Source organism: Epinephelus fuscoguttatus, linkage group LG6 (assembly GCF_011397635.1).
Source record: "Epinephelus fuscoguttatus linkage group LG6, E.fuscoguttatus.final_Chr_v1".
Lineage (NCBI taxonomy): Eukaryota > Metazoa > Chordata > Actinopteri > Perciformes > Serranidae > Epinephelus > Epinephelus fuscoguttatus.
Window position 1 is genome coordinate 36,608,581 of NC_064757.1, and position 18,418 is coordinate 36,626,998.

Below are 18,418 nucleotides of genomic sequence, written 5' to 3' on the forward strand. Positions count from 1 at the left end.
ATAGTCGAGCACAAAGCCACTACCGTCTACATAAATGACATATGCAGCACAACATTAATGACTGACACTTGTACACTCATACTACGGCTGCCCCCCCAATAGTTGACCAAACGTTAGTCGACAACAAGATTTTATTGGTCCCTTAGTTGCAGGGGAAAAAACTACCATAATTTAGCATCCCTGTTATATGGTGGATGATTTCATAAAGGGTAAAGGGCTCATTATTTTCCCAATTTGCAGACATTTATAGCCGCTGTTCTTCCTCTTTGAGTTAGCCGCTAACTGGTAATAGTTACTCTTTAAATCTCCCACAGTGGGTCACACGCATACAGTATCATGTCATCAAAACATCACACCTGTGCTGCCCATGACCCCATTTTACAGGCTGTCCTATTTATACATACACCGTTTTGATGCTGTCACTACCTCCCATGGTGGTTTAAAGGCAAGACCACACTGTCCCCCCTCTCCACACTCACTCCTTATAAGTCGAACACTGAGGCAGCATAATGGTGTGATATTCCCACCCTGAACAGGCAGTGTAAAACGGGCTTAAGAGGCCAAGAACACTATCGGCAGACAGCCTGTCACTCAAAGCAGCCCACTCTTAGTTTTGCCTAACTTTAAACCTTAAGAAAAATGTTAACAGCTAAGTTATTTAAAAATTCACCCCCATACAGTTGCCATGAAGGTGGAAATTAGCTATAGAGACAAAAAACGTTTCTTGTACCAGGCTGTAAACATGTTTATTTCTGCTGTAAAGATGAACATTTTAACATGGGTGTCTAAGGGGACTGACTGGCTTCTGGAGCCAGCCTCTAGTGGTCATTTAAAGAACTGCAGTTTCTGACACTTTCGTATTGGCTTCATTTTTCAGTGCTTGTACCTATCCATTAGTGTTGCACGGTATACCAGTACTAACATAGTACCGCGGTACTAGAGTATTCCAAACGGTACTATACTGCATTTGGAAAATACCGGTACTTTGAAACTGATTCAATTCATTAATTTAGTTAATTTATTTTACTCATTTATGCACGCAAACGCCGTTCTTGTTCCTACTGGAGCACAGATTGCACAAGTGGTGTGTATGACAACACCTGTATCAACATCCGCAGTTGGTGCACGTGAAAAAAGACAAGAGAAAGTCTGCCTCGCAAAGGGAGACAACACGAGACAACACAAACTTGGTGGAACATTTGAGTTACCAAACCGTGACGTCCGTACTGAGGTACTTACCGAACCATGATTTTTTTGGTACCGTTACACCCGTACTATTTATTGTTCTAAAGGTTTGTATCCAAAAAGGACTTTTCCTTAGGAAAAGTACCGAAGAGTATCGAAAAGTATCAAAATTCATATTGGTATTGGTACCGAAACAAAGATTTTGGTATCGTGACAACACTACTACCCATAGCAGTCTAGCAACAGTTTATGCAGGTGTAGGGCAACACGGTTGGACACACCATACCATAATAGCCAGCACTAATAATAATGTCACTTATTGTTCATTTAGTTTTGTATATGATCACAGTTTCCAATGATTATTTTGGATGCTGGTGCAGGGTAGCCTGTGGAAGAATAGCAATTTTTTTTTAACTAATATTTATTGGTGTATTTAGGTGGACATTATGAGTATATTTGAATATTAGGTGGATCGATGGTATACTGTATATTAGCTCTGCTTCAATCAGCTTCAACCGAGAGATGGATGGATGGATGGATGGAAGGATGGATGGGAAATTGCAGTGTTACAGCAATGAAGACACATTAATGAGATAAAGCATAACTGAATAATAAATGAACTAGAATAATAAACCTATGAGAATGACTGCCACTATATAGACTAATGTAGGCCTACCCAGCAATACCACACTATACATTAGTGCAGATGTATGTTCTGGCTTATCTAATAATATTCTATAACATAATTCACCCTGAAAGTATGATGAGTATTCTTGTAAAGTACATTAGGTTGATTATACTTATGTCACCCACTGTCACTTGATTGATTTGTTCTTTAACTCGTAATAGAGTGTTTACCCACTGTAGCATTGCCACTTTTACTTAAAGGCCCTAAACATGACACTGACTGTTGGGAAAATACATCACCACTTATATCTATGTAAATCAGCCACATAATTTGCCCTTACATGGTGACCACATCAGCAGCAAATGACTCTGGGTACTTAACCTTTCAGCCTAATTTGCAAGACAAATAAGCTCATGCTATCTAAGTAGTTGTTGGCTGTGGCTTACAGTTGCCCTCAGGAACAGTTTTGTCATGTATAACAGAGCACATGACCTGCATAACTAAGACCTAATGTTTTTGAGCATATAGATTACAGTCAAGACATCAGAAAGCATCATTCATTATCACTTATTAGCTGTCTACTGTTACACCAGTTATTAAAGACCTGCCAGAGCTTCTGGCCAAACAAAATCTCCAACCTTCAATTGTACAAGAAAACAGGTAGCCGGAGCATCACCAAAGAAATCACCCACAGATGTTTGAGATGGCCATGTGGTAAGAACAGAACAAGGTTGCCTCAAGGTGGACACCACCAGGCAAAAGCAGAGGACCCAAAATCACCCAGCACAGAACGCCAAGGATCGAATGCAATGGAAAGAGCTCAGTGAAGCCTTATGTCCCATAGGGGATGAAGAGGAGTATGTAAACACCTGTCACACAGTTTGGGGTTATCTGCATTTTCTGTTTTAAATTTTGGCAGTGAGATTTTGTTGACGTAAGTATATGGGATTGTGCCTGTAGAATTTAATTTAAAAAAAAGCATCATTACATTTTATGGAGAGGTAATGAACAACGTTTTTTTTCGTCCTGAACTCCTTCAAAGACCTGCCGATCCTCAATGGGATGTGCTCTTGTGAGAAAGACTCTAGGCCAAGTGTGTCAAACTCATTTCAGTTCATGGGCCAGGTAAGCCTAACTTGATCTGAAGTGGGCCCCACCAATAAAACCATCTTTTTCATGTAAAGAAGTACGAGTACATTCGAAAAACGTTCAAGCATTTATAAGAAAAAGAACCACCTGAGATGTGTTAAGAAAAATAAATGCAGTGGAAAATTAATGGATAAAAAACACTCTGAAGGTTTGGACAGCTGTTAACAAAATGCTTGGGGGACCAGTGTCAATTTCAAGGCCTTTCCAATGGCAGGCAATACAGAATTCTTCCCTTCTACGTGGGATGGTGGTTTTAGAAAATGGGCCGATAAAGCTCTCAATACAGTCAACCAGTTATTTAATGGAACAGAATTCAAATCGTTTTCCCAACTTCAAAAGCAGTTTGCACTCCCACCAGATGATCTGTACAGGTACCTCCAAATACAACACTATATCAGGAGTTATAAAGAAAGAGAGATGGTCAGCAAAAGCCCACATAAAATAGAATATTTTATCAGTATCTGGGAATTAGAATTAAATACTATAATTGACGATAATCTATGGGTAGATCTGTGTGCAAACTGTCATAAAGGAATCAACAGTCAATGATGGAAAGAGATATATTAATACTTTCTTCATTATCTTGTCATATATGAAAGAAACCTCAGTGGCATTGTGTTGGAGAAACTGTGGGAAAATTGTGAATCACACGCATATTTTTTGGGACTGCCCAATAATTCAGGGGCTCTGGGGAAGCGTTAAAGATATTGACCAAATCATGGAGGTAGATGTCCCTCCAAAACCCATGAACATTTCTGTTAGGAGTTATACCTAAAGGTAGACACAGCAAGGATCAGAGGTTTATACTGAGGATACGCCTTCTGATTGCCAACAAAATGATACCAATGAAAAACGCAAAACCACCAACTATAACCCAGTGGATGCAGAGACTCAGAATGGTTAACACGATGAAGGAATGACGGCTAGACAGCAACTGAATATGGACACTTTAACACAAAGGTGGACTCAAGTTACACAATGTTTGGGGATCTAATCGAATAGTTGGGTTGTTGTAAAACATCATATTATAATGGAGCATCATTAAAAATGCCACTCTCTGTAACTAAATAAAAAAAGTTCAGAAAACAATGTTCAATATCTAGAAGTATTTTGTGTGGGGGTTTTTTTCAGAGAACTATATTCTGCTGGGGGTGGAAAAGCCCCTGAAGCAGCTACTCACTGTTTAACTTGCTCCTGGAAACTTACACCTCTCAGCCTAGTCATCCAGTGGGCCGGAGTGGCTCCCACCCCTCCCACAGTCTGTTTGTCCCCCTGCCATAAGGTAGAAGCATTTGCAGCATCAAGACAAGGTCTGCAAAGTTCTGCAACAGCTTCTCTCCCCAAGCTGCTCGACTTCTGAACACCCTGCGTCCACTTATGATAAATGTACACCTCCACCCCCCATCTCCCCTTCCCATTCTATGGAAACCCTGCTACACTTTACACTGGACCTTGTTACCCCCGTCCCTCTCCTGCATAGTTAGATTGCACTGATATTTATATTAATGTTTATTTGACTGGTCATTCATTTCATGATGCACTTTAAATTCCAAATGATATAAGAACTGGTGACTCTAAATTGGCCGTAGGTGTGAATGTGAGTGTGAATGGTTGTCTGTCTCTATGTGTCAGCCCTGTGATAGTCTGGTGACCTGTCCAGGGTGTACCCTGCCTCTCGCCCAATGTCAGCTGGGATAGGCTCCAGCCCCCCCGCGACCCTCAAGATAAGCAGTCAGAAAATGGATGGATGGATGGATGGATGGATGTATATGTATATATGTGTGTGTATATATGTTTTAACTTTTTATCTTTAGATTTTCATACTTGTATGTGTGATATATATATATAATTTTTGTTTTTTTATCTTTATATTTTTATACTTCTATGTCTGACATGTACGGTATATATATATTTTTTAATCTTTTTATCTATATATTTTTATATTTGTATGTGTGATGTGTACAGTATGTTTTTTTTTATCTTTTTGTCTTTATATTTTTATACTTCTATGTCTGACATGTACGGTATATATATATTTTTTAATCTTTTTATCTATATATTTTTATATTTGTATGTGTGATGTGTACAGTATGTTTTTTTTTATCTTTTTGTCTTTATATTTTTATACTTCTATGTCTGACATGTACGGTATATATATATTTTTTAAATCTTTTTATCTATATATTTTTATATTTGTATGTGTGATGTGTACAGTATGTTTTTTTTTATCTTTTTGTCTTTATATTTTTATACTTATGTGTGATGTGTATATATTTTTTAATCTTTTTATATTCATATTTTTATACTTATGTGTGATTTTTATGTTTTTTTTATCGTTTTATCTTTATATTTTGGGAGAAAGCACAATTTCATCCCCATGTACTCTGTATGTGGAAATGACAATAAAGTTGAACTTGAACTTAGACTGGACCCTTTGGTGGGCTGGTTCTGACCCACAGGCCACATGTTTGACCCCCACATAAACTGTGCAGCCATCACTGTGGAGAGGATTGACCTGGATGTTAAAATGCATCTGAAGTGATGCATAAAAAAAACTTGATATTCCTCTTGCTTTGCTTCCAGTGGTTATTTACTGCAGGAGGTGCTCTGTGCCAAGAATCACTTCATTGGTGTTAACAGATGGGGGAGCTATTGTCTAACATAGTTAATACACTGCTGCCCCCTTCACCCCCCACACATAAAGGCACACACTCTCCCATCCATCAATTAAAAACTACCTTTAATTAGTAGTTTGTTTAAGTAGGTTATTGAAAATACAAGTCATATCTACAAATCTGTGTATTTAAATTTGACGACTGGCAGATGCTTAAAGTGCGCAACTAGGCTATTAATGATAATAACAACAAAAGTGCTCGTTTTTATTATATAATAAAAACACTGTGATTCATTTTAATCGCCCACATTCACTTTGTGTTGGTCATAATCACACATTATGCAACAGGACGCTGTTCCAACCGAGACCACTGAGCAGACCCTGTTGCACACAGGCCTATGTAAATTTGGTGGCGCATGCTGGGCGCACAAAGCCAAAGATAGAGTAACAAATCAGGAATTTCCCTCCTGCCACTCCTGAGAGCGCAAGAGAGGACAAAAGTTACGGATTTAGCGCTTCTCCTCAGAGGGGGGAAAAGCGAAAGGCAGCTAACTTTGTGTCAAGACTTTGATCGTATCTACACTTTCCCACGCGCGTACAGGACATTATTTTATAAAAAGTAGAGTTTGTTTTTGTGTCATTATGAGTCTGGACCCAGGAGCTTTGCACGATGGCCTCTTTTAGACACTTTGATGGAATAAACGTCGCACTGCAGGACACCAAGCATCACCAACAATACTGTGATTTGCAAGTTTTATGACTTGTTTTCCAGCTGCTCGGTTTGGATTGCTGTCGCTGGGCACTTTTTTTTAATGCTGCTGAGTTTCTCGATGGCGTAGGTGGTGTGCAAGAGGTTTTCAATCACCTTTTTGGACATTTTGGATTTGATATTTACCAAGCGGACACATCTGGATTATTAAAAGACATCGGAGTTGTTTGAGAAGCAGTGAAAAGCCATCGTCATCACTTTTGGAGAAAAGGAAATGCGGAGTGCGAACGACGTGTAGAAGGATGCTGCTGCTTGTACAATGGAAGTGAAGAACTCTTTTGCTGTTGTTGCGGTGGTTTGTCTTTTCTTTTGCTCCACTTTCAGCCAGGAACTCAACCCCAAAGGCAGGAATGTATGCAAAGCACCTGGGTAAGCATCAGTGCGAAAGCAAGCAGGATTTATTCCGCTGGTTGTTCATGCAAAGCAGCTTGTTTGTGACTTCTCCTTGTGACATTGTTTGCGTCTTTCTCCTTCGCTTCAGGACGCCACTTTCTTTAAAACGGTCAAGTCATCATCTCATTCCTCAAGTGGTTTTTATTTGCTTGTAGAGCTATGAGCTTTAAAACACAGCACAGGGCATTTATAACTAAGTGTTGGCCTTATGAGCGAATAGCGGATTTCAGCAAACTACAAAAAGTTGGTGTTTGCATGTGAAATCAAACACTGACCTCACTCTCTAAACTTTATTTTCAGTGTTATATCATTAATATGTTTTAACGCTTTAGTACTCGACACATTATTTCACGTTGACCTCTTTCTTCTCTCCATATAACGTGTTCCGTGTCCGCTGTATATCAGGAGGAGGAGCCCATTGAATAAAGCAGCTATACAGATGTGTACATCTGGAGCAGGAGTGGTGTCATTGCTCTGTAGGGGGCGCTCTGGTTGACCTTCACAGTATTCGTGGCACCGTGTGATTGTGGTTGATAATGCACTTTTAGAAATGACGTTTCTTGGAGAGTTTGGTAACTTTGTAAAATATTTAAAAGACACCTAATATTTCAGAAAGCATGTCAGTGATGAGAGAAGTTATAAAATTAGGCAGATATTCCTAATCCACATATCCTGGGCTGGACAGGCACAAAAAGAAAATGGTTCACAGGTTGAGATCAATGTCAAAAAATGTCAGTTTATTAAGAACAGTTATTAAGAACTATCATCAGTGCTGCTGACATGAGTGCTTCACAGAACAGATATAGACACAGACAGATTATTCTACCACCAGGTGTGATGAATCAGTCAGCTGGTACCACTGATTAGATGAGATCAACTCTGAGGAGCAGAGGCCTGACTCCCAAATCACAATGACCTGTCCTGTGAGTATTACAGCCTCACGTAACAATGTGTGATAGCAGAACATATACAAATGTACAAAAAACACAACTTTACACAGACAGAGAGACAACAAATAAATAAAATTTCATATATAAGGCTAAATATACAATTTTCACATTTATTTCTATTTTATTTTACATGTCAATTTATATTATTCTCAAATTTTAGTTTATTTCTTTTTTCTTTGTCTCTGTGTATAGTTGTGTTTTTTCTGTACACATATATAAAACATGTACAAAAATCACAACCATACACAGAAAGAAAGAGAAAAAATTAAATTTGATTTGATTTTTATTTATTTATTATTTTTATTTAATATAATTATTTATTATTATATTGTTGTGTTTTTTGTACATTTCTATATGTGTACAAAAATCACAACCATACACAGAAAGAGAAAAAAATATATATATATATAATTTTTTTATCTTATTTTATATATTATTTTAAAATTTTAGTTTATTTTTTGAAAATAAAAATTATATATATATGTGTGTGTGTGTGTGTGTGTGTGTGTATTATTTTTTCTCTTTCTTTCTGTGTATAGTGTACAAACATGTACAAAAATCACAACCATACACACAAAAAGTGTGATATACATATAAATATTTTTTTTTTTATTTCTTTATTTCTTTATTTTTATTTATTTATTATTTTATTTTAATGTTTAGTTTTTATCTTATTTTATATATTATTTTTAGATTTTAGTTTTAGTTTTTATACTTTCTGCGTACAGTTGTGTTTTGTACATATATGGGAATGTCCAAAAAACACAAATGTTCACAGAAATAAAGATTTATTCATTATGTTTTATTTATTCTTCTTATTTATTATTATATAGTTGTGTTTTTTGTACATTTGTATATTATGTTCTGCTTTCATACATTGTTATTTGAAGCTGTTGTGATTTGCATAACACTCATAGGACAGATCATTGTGATTTGGGAGTCAGGCCTCTGCTCCTCAGAGTTGATCTCATCTAATAAGTGGTACCAGCTGACTGATTCATCACACCTGTCTGTGTCTATATCTGTCAGTAGCACTGATGGTAGTCAACGACTGAAATGTTGGATGTTCTGAATGACCTTTTTTGGCATTGATCTCTCCCTGTTAACCTTTTTTTTTTTGTGGCTGTCCAGCCCAGTTGTATTAGTGTGCAGGTATCTCTTCTAACCTATTACGGTATCCAAAAATCATCAAAAAAAAAAAAAAAATTTCTAGGATTACAGCTGAGTGTGGATGTCGAGTGAAAAAGAAAAACATCCAAGTCCACAATTGCTGACTGCAGCATCCAAGCTTGTTGGACTGGTGTCTATGAATTGTGGTAGGCAAGAAACAGCGAAAGCAGTCCAGGGCTCATTCTCCTAAATACACAGACACAGGCACAGAACAAGGCCGTAGCCATGCAGTCAACATTGGAGGGGACTAGATCTGCCCCCCGACCCCACCCCAGAATATATTGTGAAATATATGATGTGTGAAAACTCATTTCCCATTATATCATATAATCGATCATAGTACAGCTACTGGAAACTACTACTGTCCATATAAACTACACATGCAGGGCAACACAAACGACTGACACTTTACTCTGACTTCACGTGGGCTGTGTGACAAATATAATGTAATAAAGACGTTAACATAAGTTGAATCAAATCAAGTTCAGAATAACAAACAACCAAAGGCCATTGAAAACATGTATGTTTTAAGATTTGTCAATGGAGGGGGAGCATTTGATTGAGAGCAGAGAGAGCCCCCTGTTCTGTATCATAATGACTGCCTCGCCATGACAGATGTGTGATAAGAAATCATGTGCTTTGTATCTACTGCACCCTGTAACATGAGCAGTCTAAGTTTTGGGAGCAAAGCTGAAAATAGCTCGTCTAAAAAGCCCGACACTGAATCTTTTCATGCAGTCAGAGTAAAACGTAAAGTAATTAAGAGCTTCTCTTCAGAAGTTGAAGTTGTGCTGTCATCTCATAGACGCTTCACTGGCCAACAAATAGCCATTTACTAGAGAACTACTTCCCATTTTAGTGCTTGGTGAAGTTTTCAGTTTGATATATATAGTACTGGCCTTTATTTCTTGACAAGTTTGACATTTTGCCCCCCTCCCAGTATTCAGCATTCACTGCAGTGAAGTCCCCACTCACCACTCACTTGTTTTTCCCATTATGCCCATTATATTCTTAGTTTTTGCGACTTGAATGTGATGCTTTCAGCGCCGATGCAGAAAAATGGCTTTTTGAATCAGTTAGAGAGCAGCTATTGAATTTCTTGGCAAAGGTAGCTGATACATTCTTTATGTAATAATGAAAGGCAAACAGGAACACAGCGTCGCTTCTTAACATCTAATTAATTCTGCACAACAGTGAATGCAATCTCTCTTCCTGGTGCTGACATGGATTGGCTGCGTGTTAAAGGTCAACAAGGGTCAACTGCATACATGTTGACCGGAGTTTGTCAAAGTTGACGCACCACAGTTGAATGCAGTGCAGCGTTATGTACCTAAAATGGTTAAAGGCTCATTTTAAAATCATCTTCCTCCCATAACAAGTGAAAGCATTCAGAGCTCAGACCTGTGATCTCTACCACGCGCCTGTTTTGGCAGCATAAAAAAACACTGTTGCTCCCTGCTCATTGACTGAAAGCAAACTGCCATCTTCAAACACTTAAGGGGAAGCTGACGTGTTGCAGGGGCCCCACAGAGGTCACAGGCGTAGGAGGAAGAGGAGACGCATCCGTCCTTTTCCTGACAGGCCTGGCCTAAAACTTGGCTGCAAAATATTGTCTCTGAATATTCACATTTCCCCAACAGCTGAGGAAACTTAGAGAAAGATAAACTACATAGATTCAGCGGTAAAGGGATTTATTTTGTTCCATATACAGCTGGGAATGACCCACATTCAGATAATTATACAAACATGTTTGAAGCACATGCGTCATGTACAATGCCTCGCATACATTTGCAGAATTTGGCATCAGCCACATCAGTAAAAACCTGTGAGATCAAAGAGGCATGAGTTGGGTGTGTACGCTGCCACTTTGATATGTGTTTGTTTCATTGTATTACAGCCAGGTTCTTCATCATTCCCCTCTCACTCTCAGTCTCGTAACTTCTTTTCCAGATCATCAGGATTTGTGTGCTGCAGCGGATGGGGGCAGCTAGGGGATGAATGCCTGACACGTATGTACCATACAGAGGTCATTTATCAGCACGTGTCGTATAGCTCATTGTGCAAGCCGCATGAATAATACGGCCTGTTCTTGTTCACCCCCAAGCTCTCTGCGAAGGCAACTTCACCTGCAAGGAAAATGAGGTGTGTGTCAGGCCGAATGAATGTCGCTGTCGCCATGGATACTTTGGAGCTAGCTGTGACACTAGTAAGGGATTTCTTACCTCGTATCTGCATTTCTACCTTTTGTCTTTTGTCTCTGGTCTTTCAAAGGTCAAATCATTAGAACATATTTCAACATTTGAACACAGTTTTTAGCTCTCATTAAAAATCTGAAACTGTTGCATGAGGGGAAATTACTGCACATGGTGTTTTTAGCCATGCTAGCAGCTCTGGGGATGTCGATGCTGATCTGTCAGCTGGTCTAGACTAAAATATCTCAACAACCATTGGATTGCAATGACATATTACAGCCATATCCATGAAGCCCAGAGTCTTGAATACTTTGGTGTCCTTGTGACTTTTCCTCCAGCCCTTTTGGCAGGTTGACATTTGTGGTTTTGACTGAAATGTGACAGCTATTGAATGGATTGCCATAATATGTGGAATACACGTTCATATTCCCCTCAAGATAAACTGTAGAAACTTTAGTGATCCTTTTTTGTCTTGTGCAAGTATCAGGCCAAAAACTTAACTTGCCAAATACCTGTGTTTATGAGCAAATACCCAATCACACTCCCATCAGCCTTAGCCCTCTGATACATTAGCTAACACTCTAAACAAAGATGGTGACCATAGGAAACAAAGAAGGCGACCTTCAAAAATACAGCATGTTAGCACTGACGAGTGCAATGTCATTGTTCTGACGGTCCATAATTGCAAAGCCTCAGTAGTTCAGAAAACGTTCCTATCAATCAAGATCAAGATCGAGATTAACTTTATCGTTCCACAGAGTGGGAAATTTGTCTTGGGCCCTACACCCATGCTGCGGCCATATAAATACAACATACAACATAGTACATAGACAAATCAACATTAAACCCAACATACCATCAGCAAATCATCATAATCCAGTGCCACATCTGGCTTTATCTGTACTCACTGGATAGAAAGCCCATTTGTACGACAGCTTATTATTCCAAAACAAACGCCCATTGCTCAGCTTTCTCACAAAATAGGCCACACACTCTCAAACAGAAGCAAATGGCCAGTTAGTCATCGGACCTTTGTACAATGGCGGAGATATGACCCACCTTACTCTGTCTCTGATCGGCTTACCCTGATATTCTTACCCTAACCTAACCGGTCCCTCATGCCTAGACCTAACCAACCCAACCAATGAAGGCAACAAGTACTAGTGAATCAGAAGTCAAGTATGGTGGGTCATGCCATCACCTTAGTGGATAAGTTCCAGTAACATCATTTTGCACAATAATCAGCCATGTGCTTATGTTTTGGAAAGTGCCAGCGGAGAAACAGGATAACTGGCTGTCATACAAATGAGCTTTCGGTCCAATGGGACACTTCTCAGACTACTTCAGATTGATGGACCGTCTGAACAATGGGCAACCTCCTATTGAGTGTCGTTATCATGATGGCATTTAGCTCAAAGCACTGCTGTGCTTAAGATCAGCCTCACAGAGCGACTGGCATGGCTGTAGACTCTTACTCTTGTTTGACAATTCAGAAGAAATCTTCCCATGTCCTGATCACTGCACTGTCTTTTCACAGAGTGCCCTGCCCAGTTCTGGGGCCCTGACTGCAAGGGGAAATGTAACTGTTACCCCAACGGCCAGTGCGACGACTTGACCGGCCAGTGTACCTGCAACCACAACCGTTGGGGACCTAACTGCGAGAATGCTTGCTTATGCCAAAAGGGCAAGTGTGACCAAGACACTGGCAAATGCACGTGCCACCCTGGCGTCTGGGGTCCCCAGTGCAACAACAACTGCTACTGCAGCATCAACTCTGTCTGCGATGCGATGACAGGACGGTGCATGTGCAATCCAGGTTGGACGGGGAGGAACTGTGCAATCCAGTGTAACTGTAACAATTCACCATGCGACCAGTTCACGGGGCGCTGCCAGTGCCGGGAGAGGCTGTGGGGCCCACGGTGTGAACGGTACTGCCAGTGCATCCACGGCAAGTGCAACCAGGCCGACGGCTCGTGTACTTGCACCCCAGGGTACCGTGGGAAGTTCTGCAGGGAACCATGTCCTGCCGGGTTCTACGGTCAAAACTGCAGGAACAGGTGGGGAAAAAATCTTGGCAGAGAGCAGATGAACCATATAAAAAACAAAGGAAACATGCAGTTTAACAGATGCCTAATGTTCAGTTCCCTTGTCTGATCTATATTATGGTGCGGTTTTGTGGTTTTAATAGGAAATAAGCTTTGACATATGCTGCAGCTGATAACCCTTAAAATATCTGACCGTGTTGCCTAATGGAGCAATAATAAAGTGAGATTTGGGAGTTGGTCTTCGCATTATTCCGTAATCATCAGCCAACATGTAAAAGCAATTCAGGTTAAGTGGTTTACCTTCCATGGACTGTGACATTCTCACAACACAGTTGCTACAAACTAAAAAGAACACAGAGTTCAGTGTTTATCTCCTTAAATGACCATGGAAGCAACAATTTAAAGCAGACAAATCCAGATCCTTAAACAGTTTTGTTAGATTTAGATGAGATCAGGCTTCTTCCAGGCTAAGGAAAGTCTGCATGTGACATTCCACTGCTTTGATTCCCATTGTGCTGAGTATGAAAAACATTTTGCATAAAGTACACCAAGTGTCATATGCATTGCCTTGTACTGGTTTCAGATGTGCCAATCAATCTTGATGAAATAGCAAGGTTTTGTTACATTTGCACTTCCCTGTACTGTCCAGATTACAGTGACAGCTAGCTAGCAGACAGTGGATCCTCTGCTCTGAGCATTCTGGCAAGAGACAAAATATGCATGTTGTTGGTTTCACCATCCTGATCTGGGATTGTTATTATTGTGAGATGCAATTAGTCAAATATTTTTTAAAGATTAGATGTTACCAATTATTTTAAGATTTTACAATGCAACATCAGAAAAAAAAACCCACTAAAATATTTTTTAAAAAAAAATAGATGTTACCAAATATTTGGAGATTTTACAGTGTAACATCAGAAAAAAAACACTGAAATATTTTTAAAAAATTAATGCAACCAATAATTTTAACTTTTTACAAAGCAACAGCAGAAAAAAATTAAAATATTTTTTTAAAAATTAGATGTTACCAATTATTTGAAGATAAATTCAAAAATCAAAATCCTATTTACCCTGGCTTGGCATTTTTATGACTTCAGAAAGATTGATATGAGACATTTTGATACCATTTGAGGTCTTATTTTTGGAATAATTATTCAGTGCATTTTAAGACTTTTTAAGGGTTTGCAGGAACCCTGGATGACATGGAAGAATTTTTACACAAACAAGATAAATAACAAGCTTTTTTCTGTTTTCCTTGGCTGACAGGTGTGGGCACTGCAAGGGCCAGCAGCCCTGTAAGGTGACAGAGGGACGCTGCATCACCTGTGACAGAGGCTGGAACGGGACACGCTGTGACCAGCTCTGCTCGAAAGGCTTCTTTGGCGAAAACTGCCAGGAAGTGTGTCCCACCTGTAAAGACGGTCACCACTGCGACCCCATTCATGGCAAGTGCTCCCACTGTAACCCTGGCTGGATTGGGGACAGGTAAGAAAACACACGAGGTCAGTGCCGAACCTAACACATTCGGCGCTCAGTAGGAGTGCTCACTCTGCAGGACAATCTGGGGACTAAAACATTCCCACTGCACACTGACTGGCACAGTAAAAACTTTTATTTTTACTGTGCCTCGGATGGCCCTGTTCCTTTGCCTTTTCATTTCCTCTTATTCTATTGCTCCCCTCCCTTTGGGTTTCCCCCTTAGGTGGCCGCCTATGTCGCCTACAGGAAGATCCGCCACTGCACGCAGTACAGTTATAAAAGTGTCAAAGAAAAATAACATAAAATTTGTTTTGCAGTCAGACCTTTTTACCTGTTGAGCTTTTATCATTTTCAAAGTTAAAAACATAATGGCAGTGCCTTTAACTAGTAGCTATTGTAGTCCCAGTGTCCATGCTGTGATAATGTCTGTGACCTGTACGCTGCTGAGCTTGACAATGACTGTAATCAGAACATTCCTTTTGTGTGTAATAGGTGCGAGGTGCGCTGCCCCAACGGCACATACGGCGAGAACTGTGAGAACAACTGCAGTCACTGTTTTAACGGCATCTGTCATGTTGTCACCGGAGAGTGCCTGTGTGACCCGGGATTTTATGGCACCTAGTAAGTCACAAGACACCTCACACTCCAAGAATCTCCTGTTTATGCTTTACAACACCCAGTGCGAAGGGCTGATGGCTTTCATATTACTTTTGTCAAACACTTGTATATCTTGGGAACTGAATGAGCGAGTGTTTTGAGGCAGTTCTTTTTTAATAGAAAATGATAAAGAACACTCTTAAAATAAAATAAAAAAGTTAAATTCCTACAAACTTCCATCACAGGAAAGATTTCGCCTGGAACTAAAAAACTGATCCCATTTATGGCTTCTCTCTTTTTCTGTGTCCTATTTTCTGCATCTGTCACTTGGAATGAACATTAAACAGATGTTGTTTTTGTCTGCACTCAAGCTGCAATATGACCTGTCAACCTGGCCAGTACGGAGTGAACTGCAACCAAACCTGCTCCTGCAACGACAAGAACTGCGATCCTGTGTCTGGCGCTTGCTATCTCCGTAAGAACATCTCTCTTTTTAACCACATGCTTTTGTGGTTGTGATGTTTTTAAAGGCTTCTCTGTGAACAGCAGTAGTCAGGAGTGTTTTTCTCGATAATGCACCTTTTCAGAGGCGTAAAACAGCTATTTCTTACTTGTACTACACATAACGAAAGAATTATAACCCTGTGAAGTGTTTGTCCAAAGAGCCAGATGCCACTAGTGCTGCCTGTGTATTAAATGTCTAACAGTTGGCTGCATGCTCTGAGTACCAACAAACACATTTATTCAGGTCAGTGTGTGTAGTGGGAGAGTTAACGTAGCAAGGCCTTGATAGCGTTTCCAGACCCAGACCGGTGTCCTTTTTATGGCTGTGTTTTTTGGCTCTCTTCCTGTCCAGCCAGAGAGGGAGAGAGAGGAAGAGGAAGGAAGAAGAAATACAGAGGGGGATGGGGAAAATATGAGAGAAAAAGAGAACTTGGAAGTGAGACAGAGAGCAGAGGGAAACTGTTTGGAAAGAGGAGATCATTAGAGGCCGGCGAGGAGAATATTGTAGTTAGGGACACAAAGGTGGCATTTTGGCATCAGTGATGATATCACAAGACCTTTTAACTTACCCCCCACCCAAACTGTTTTCCATTCTTTATCCAGCTGCGAGTGCAGAGCAATGACAACACGCCACGCCCAGACTGCCCAACAATCCATCTCAGCCTTATGTGACAGTGTAAAGACCCGAGGGCCGCCGCTACTTAGCCCTTAACTGATGGTTTGCCTCTCTTCTGGTGTCATCCGTCCTTGCGAGCGCCAAATGCCGTCCGTGCTTATGCAACACAGCACTTACTATCTTTGGGGTGTGTCCAACTTGAAGAGGGAGGGGTGCTAATAAATCACTGATGAGTTACGGCGAGGGGCGTGCAGTAAAGAGGGGGTGAGGGCTTGCAGGAAATAGGCAATGAAAGTGGTCTTGAGGGAGATAAGATTAATAGTGAATTTCAGCCTGTTGCAATATTCCTCAGAGATGCTTCATGTCATGCAGCTATTGAAAATCAATCGCCAACGCAACGTAATGCTATATCTTTGTTATCAAAGCCAACTATCACGTTGATAAAGATTATACACAGTTAGCTGAACCCTCTGCTCGAGTCGCTTGTGTTCACTTCTGCAGTAAATCATAATAATTTGCTATATGCCAAGGTCTTTAGCGTTAGTGATGACAGAGCGAGAGATTTGTTGAAACTGGCATTCAGAGTTCTGCTGCACCAATGTGGCACACCCAGAATTCCCTGCATCTCGTCTTTCAGAGCCCAACCAGCGGATGGGTGTGATCGCGGCTGGAACCCTGGTCTCCTTTTTACTGATCGTCCTGCTCTCGCTGCTGTGCTGCTGCTGCCTGTGTCGACACAAAGACGACCACAAGTGAGTGACAGATAGGTGTCTTCACCCCTGTGGTTCATGACTTGTGGGAAGGGGGCCCGGGTTCCTAGTAGGAGGGTTGCCCTGGTTATGAAAATAGAGGGGAATATTTTCTTTCTACGCTCTCTCACAGGTACCAGGTTGTTAAATGAATAAATGTATATAAATTGTATTTTAAGTACTTTTATATATTGACATTAGAGTGTGAGCAGCAATGTGAGCAGCCTCCGAGCCCTCAAAAGAGGCACAGGGCCAGCTTTAATATGCCTCTTTTGAATGATTCATTTGGATTTCCATGGCGTCATCCCTTTTCAATCCTAACCAAGACAACTCTACCAACAGCAAAAAAGCCAAGCGGATCCTGTGTGGACGATTCAGCCGAATCAGCACTAAACTTCCCCGTATTCCACTGAGGCGACAGAAACTGCCCAAAGTAGTCGGTAAGCCCCAAAACTCTTTCTCATATCCCACCGCAGTGCTGCCAGAGGCTGCTGTGTTTTATGTAATCATCCTCTCTGCTGCTGCTTGTACAACACAGTCTGCTGAAGTCGCATCACCCGGAGCTTCATTACGAGCAAATGCACAAGACATAAATGTAATGATGTTTAGATTTTGACATGGAGGTGTCAGATGATATGAAAATTGATATGAAAAATGTCTTTGGTGTAACACTGCAGGGAGTGGAAACGCCAAATTTTTTTTCTACATTTTGCAAATAAAGTTAATGCAGTGGGGAGTCAGAAAAGTTGGTGTATCGATATATCTAACTTAGTGCAATGGAAACAGATTCAGCAAAAAATTGATAACATACACTCATGACATATCATCATCTCCTCATAGTTTCCAGATGACTTAAAAGACACTTATGTCTTCACACAGAGCTGTGACCAGAACTCTTCTAAGAGCAGTAATTGCTGTAATTGTTAAAAACTTGATCTCCATTGTCCAGTGTGCTCTCCATTATTATTATGGATGTATAAAGAGAACTGGATACAGCGTTGGAGGCAGGCCCCATTCATCCCTGTGAAAGTTGCACAGACGTGCATGAAACCAGTTTGACTTTGGTGTGTTAAATATGTGCTCTACGTCCGCATTGTGAGGCCCAAAAAGCAGGCGTGCTCGAGACTTCTGCAGACTGAGTACCTAATCTCCGGTTCGGCCCTCTGCTAACTTGAATGGAGACAAAATGATTTCATCGTGCAGCTCTTGTAGACTTTTGAACTGTCATCGGACTGAAGTGATCCAATTCCGATAGTGAAACAAATCATTTCACCTGGGTTGTGTTGTTAAATAAAATGCATCCACTAATTTACAGACATTTCTTTCACACTGTAAGTACAATAAAAAAAAGTATTTTTGATTTTTGATCAGGTGACTG

The 18,418-nt window shown here is 40.3% G+C and overlaps 1 protein-coding gene across 1 annotated transcript in view; it reads left to right on the forward strand.

Moving 5' to 3' along the window:
- Positions 1-5,968: 5,968 nt before the first annotated feature.
- The window catches only part of scarf2 (scavenger receptor class F, member 2), a 34,854-nt gene continuing 22,404 nt past the window's right edge, over positions 5,969-18,418 (forward strand). Inside the window, exons 1-9 of the mRNA XM_049578485.1 lie at positions 5,969-6,714; positions 10,809-10,867; positions 10,963-11,064; positions 12,588-13,107; positions 14,362-14,580; positions 15,067-15,195; positions 15,543-15,646; positions 16,929-17,043; positions 17,383-17,480. Coding sequence (XP_049434442.1) covers positions 6,605-6,714; positions 10,809-10,867; positions 10,963-11,064; positions 12,588-13,107; positions 14,362-14,580; positions 15,067-15,195; positions 15,543-15,646; positions 16,929-17,043; positions 17,383-17,480 — 1,456 coding nt within the window. The 5' untranslated portion in view covers positions 5,969-6,604. The remainder of the gene's footprint in view (positions 6,715-10,808; positions 10,868-10,962; positions 11,065-12,587; positions 13,108-14,361; positions 14,581-15,066; positions 15,196-15,542; positions 15,647-16,928; positions 17,044-17,382; positions 17,481-18,418) is intronic.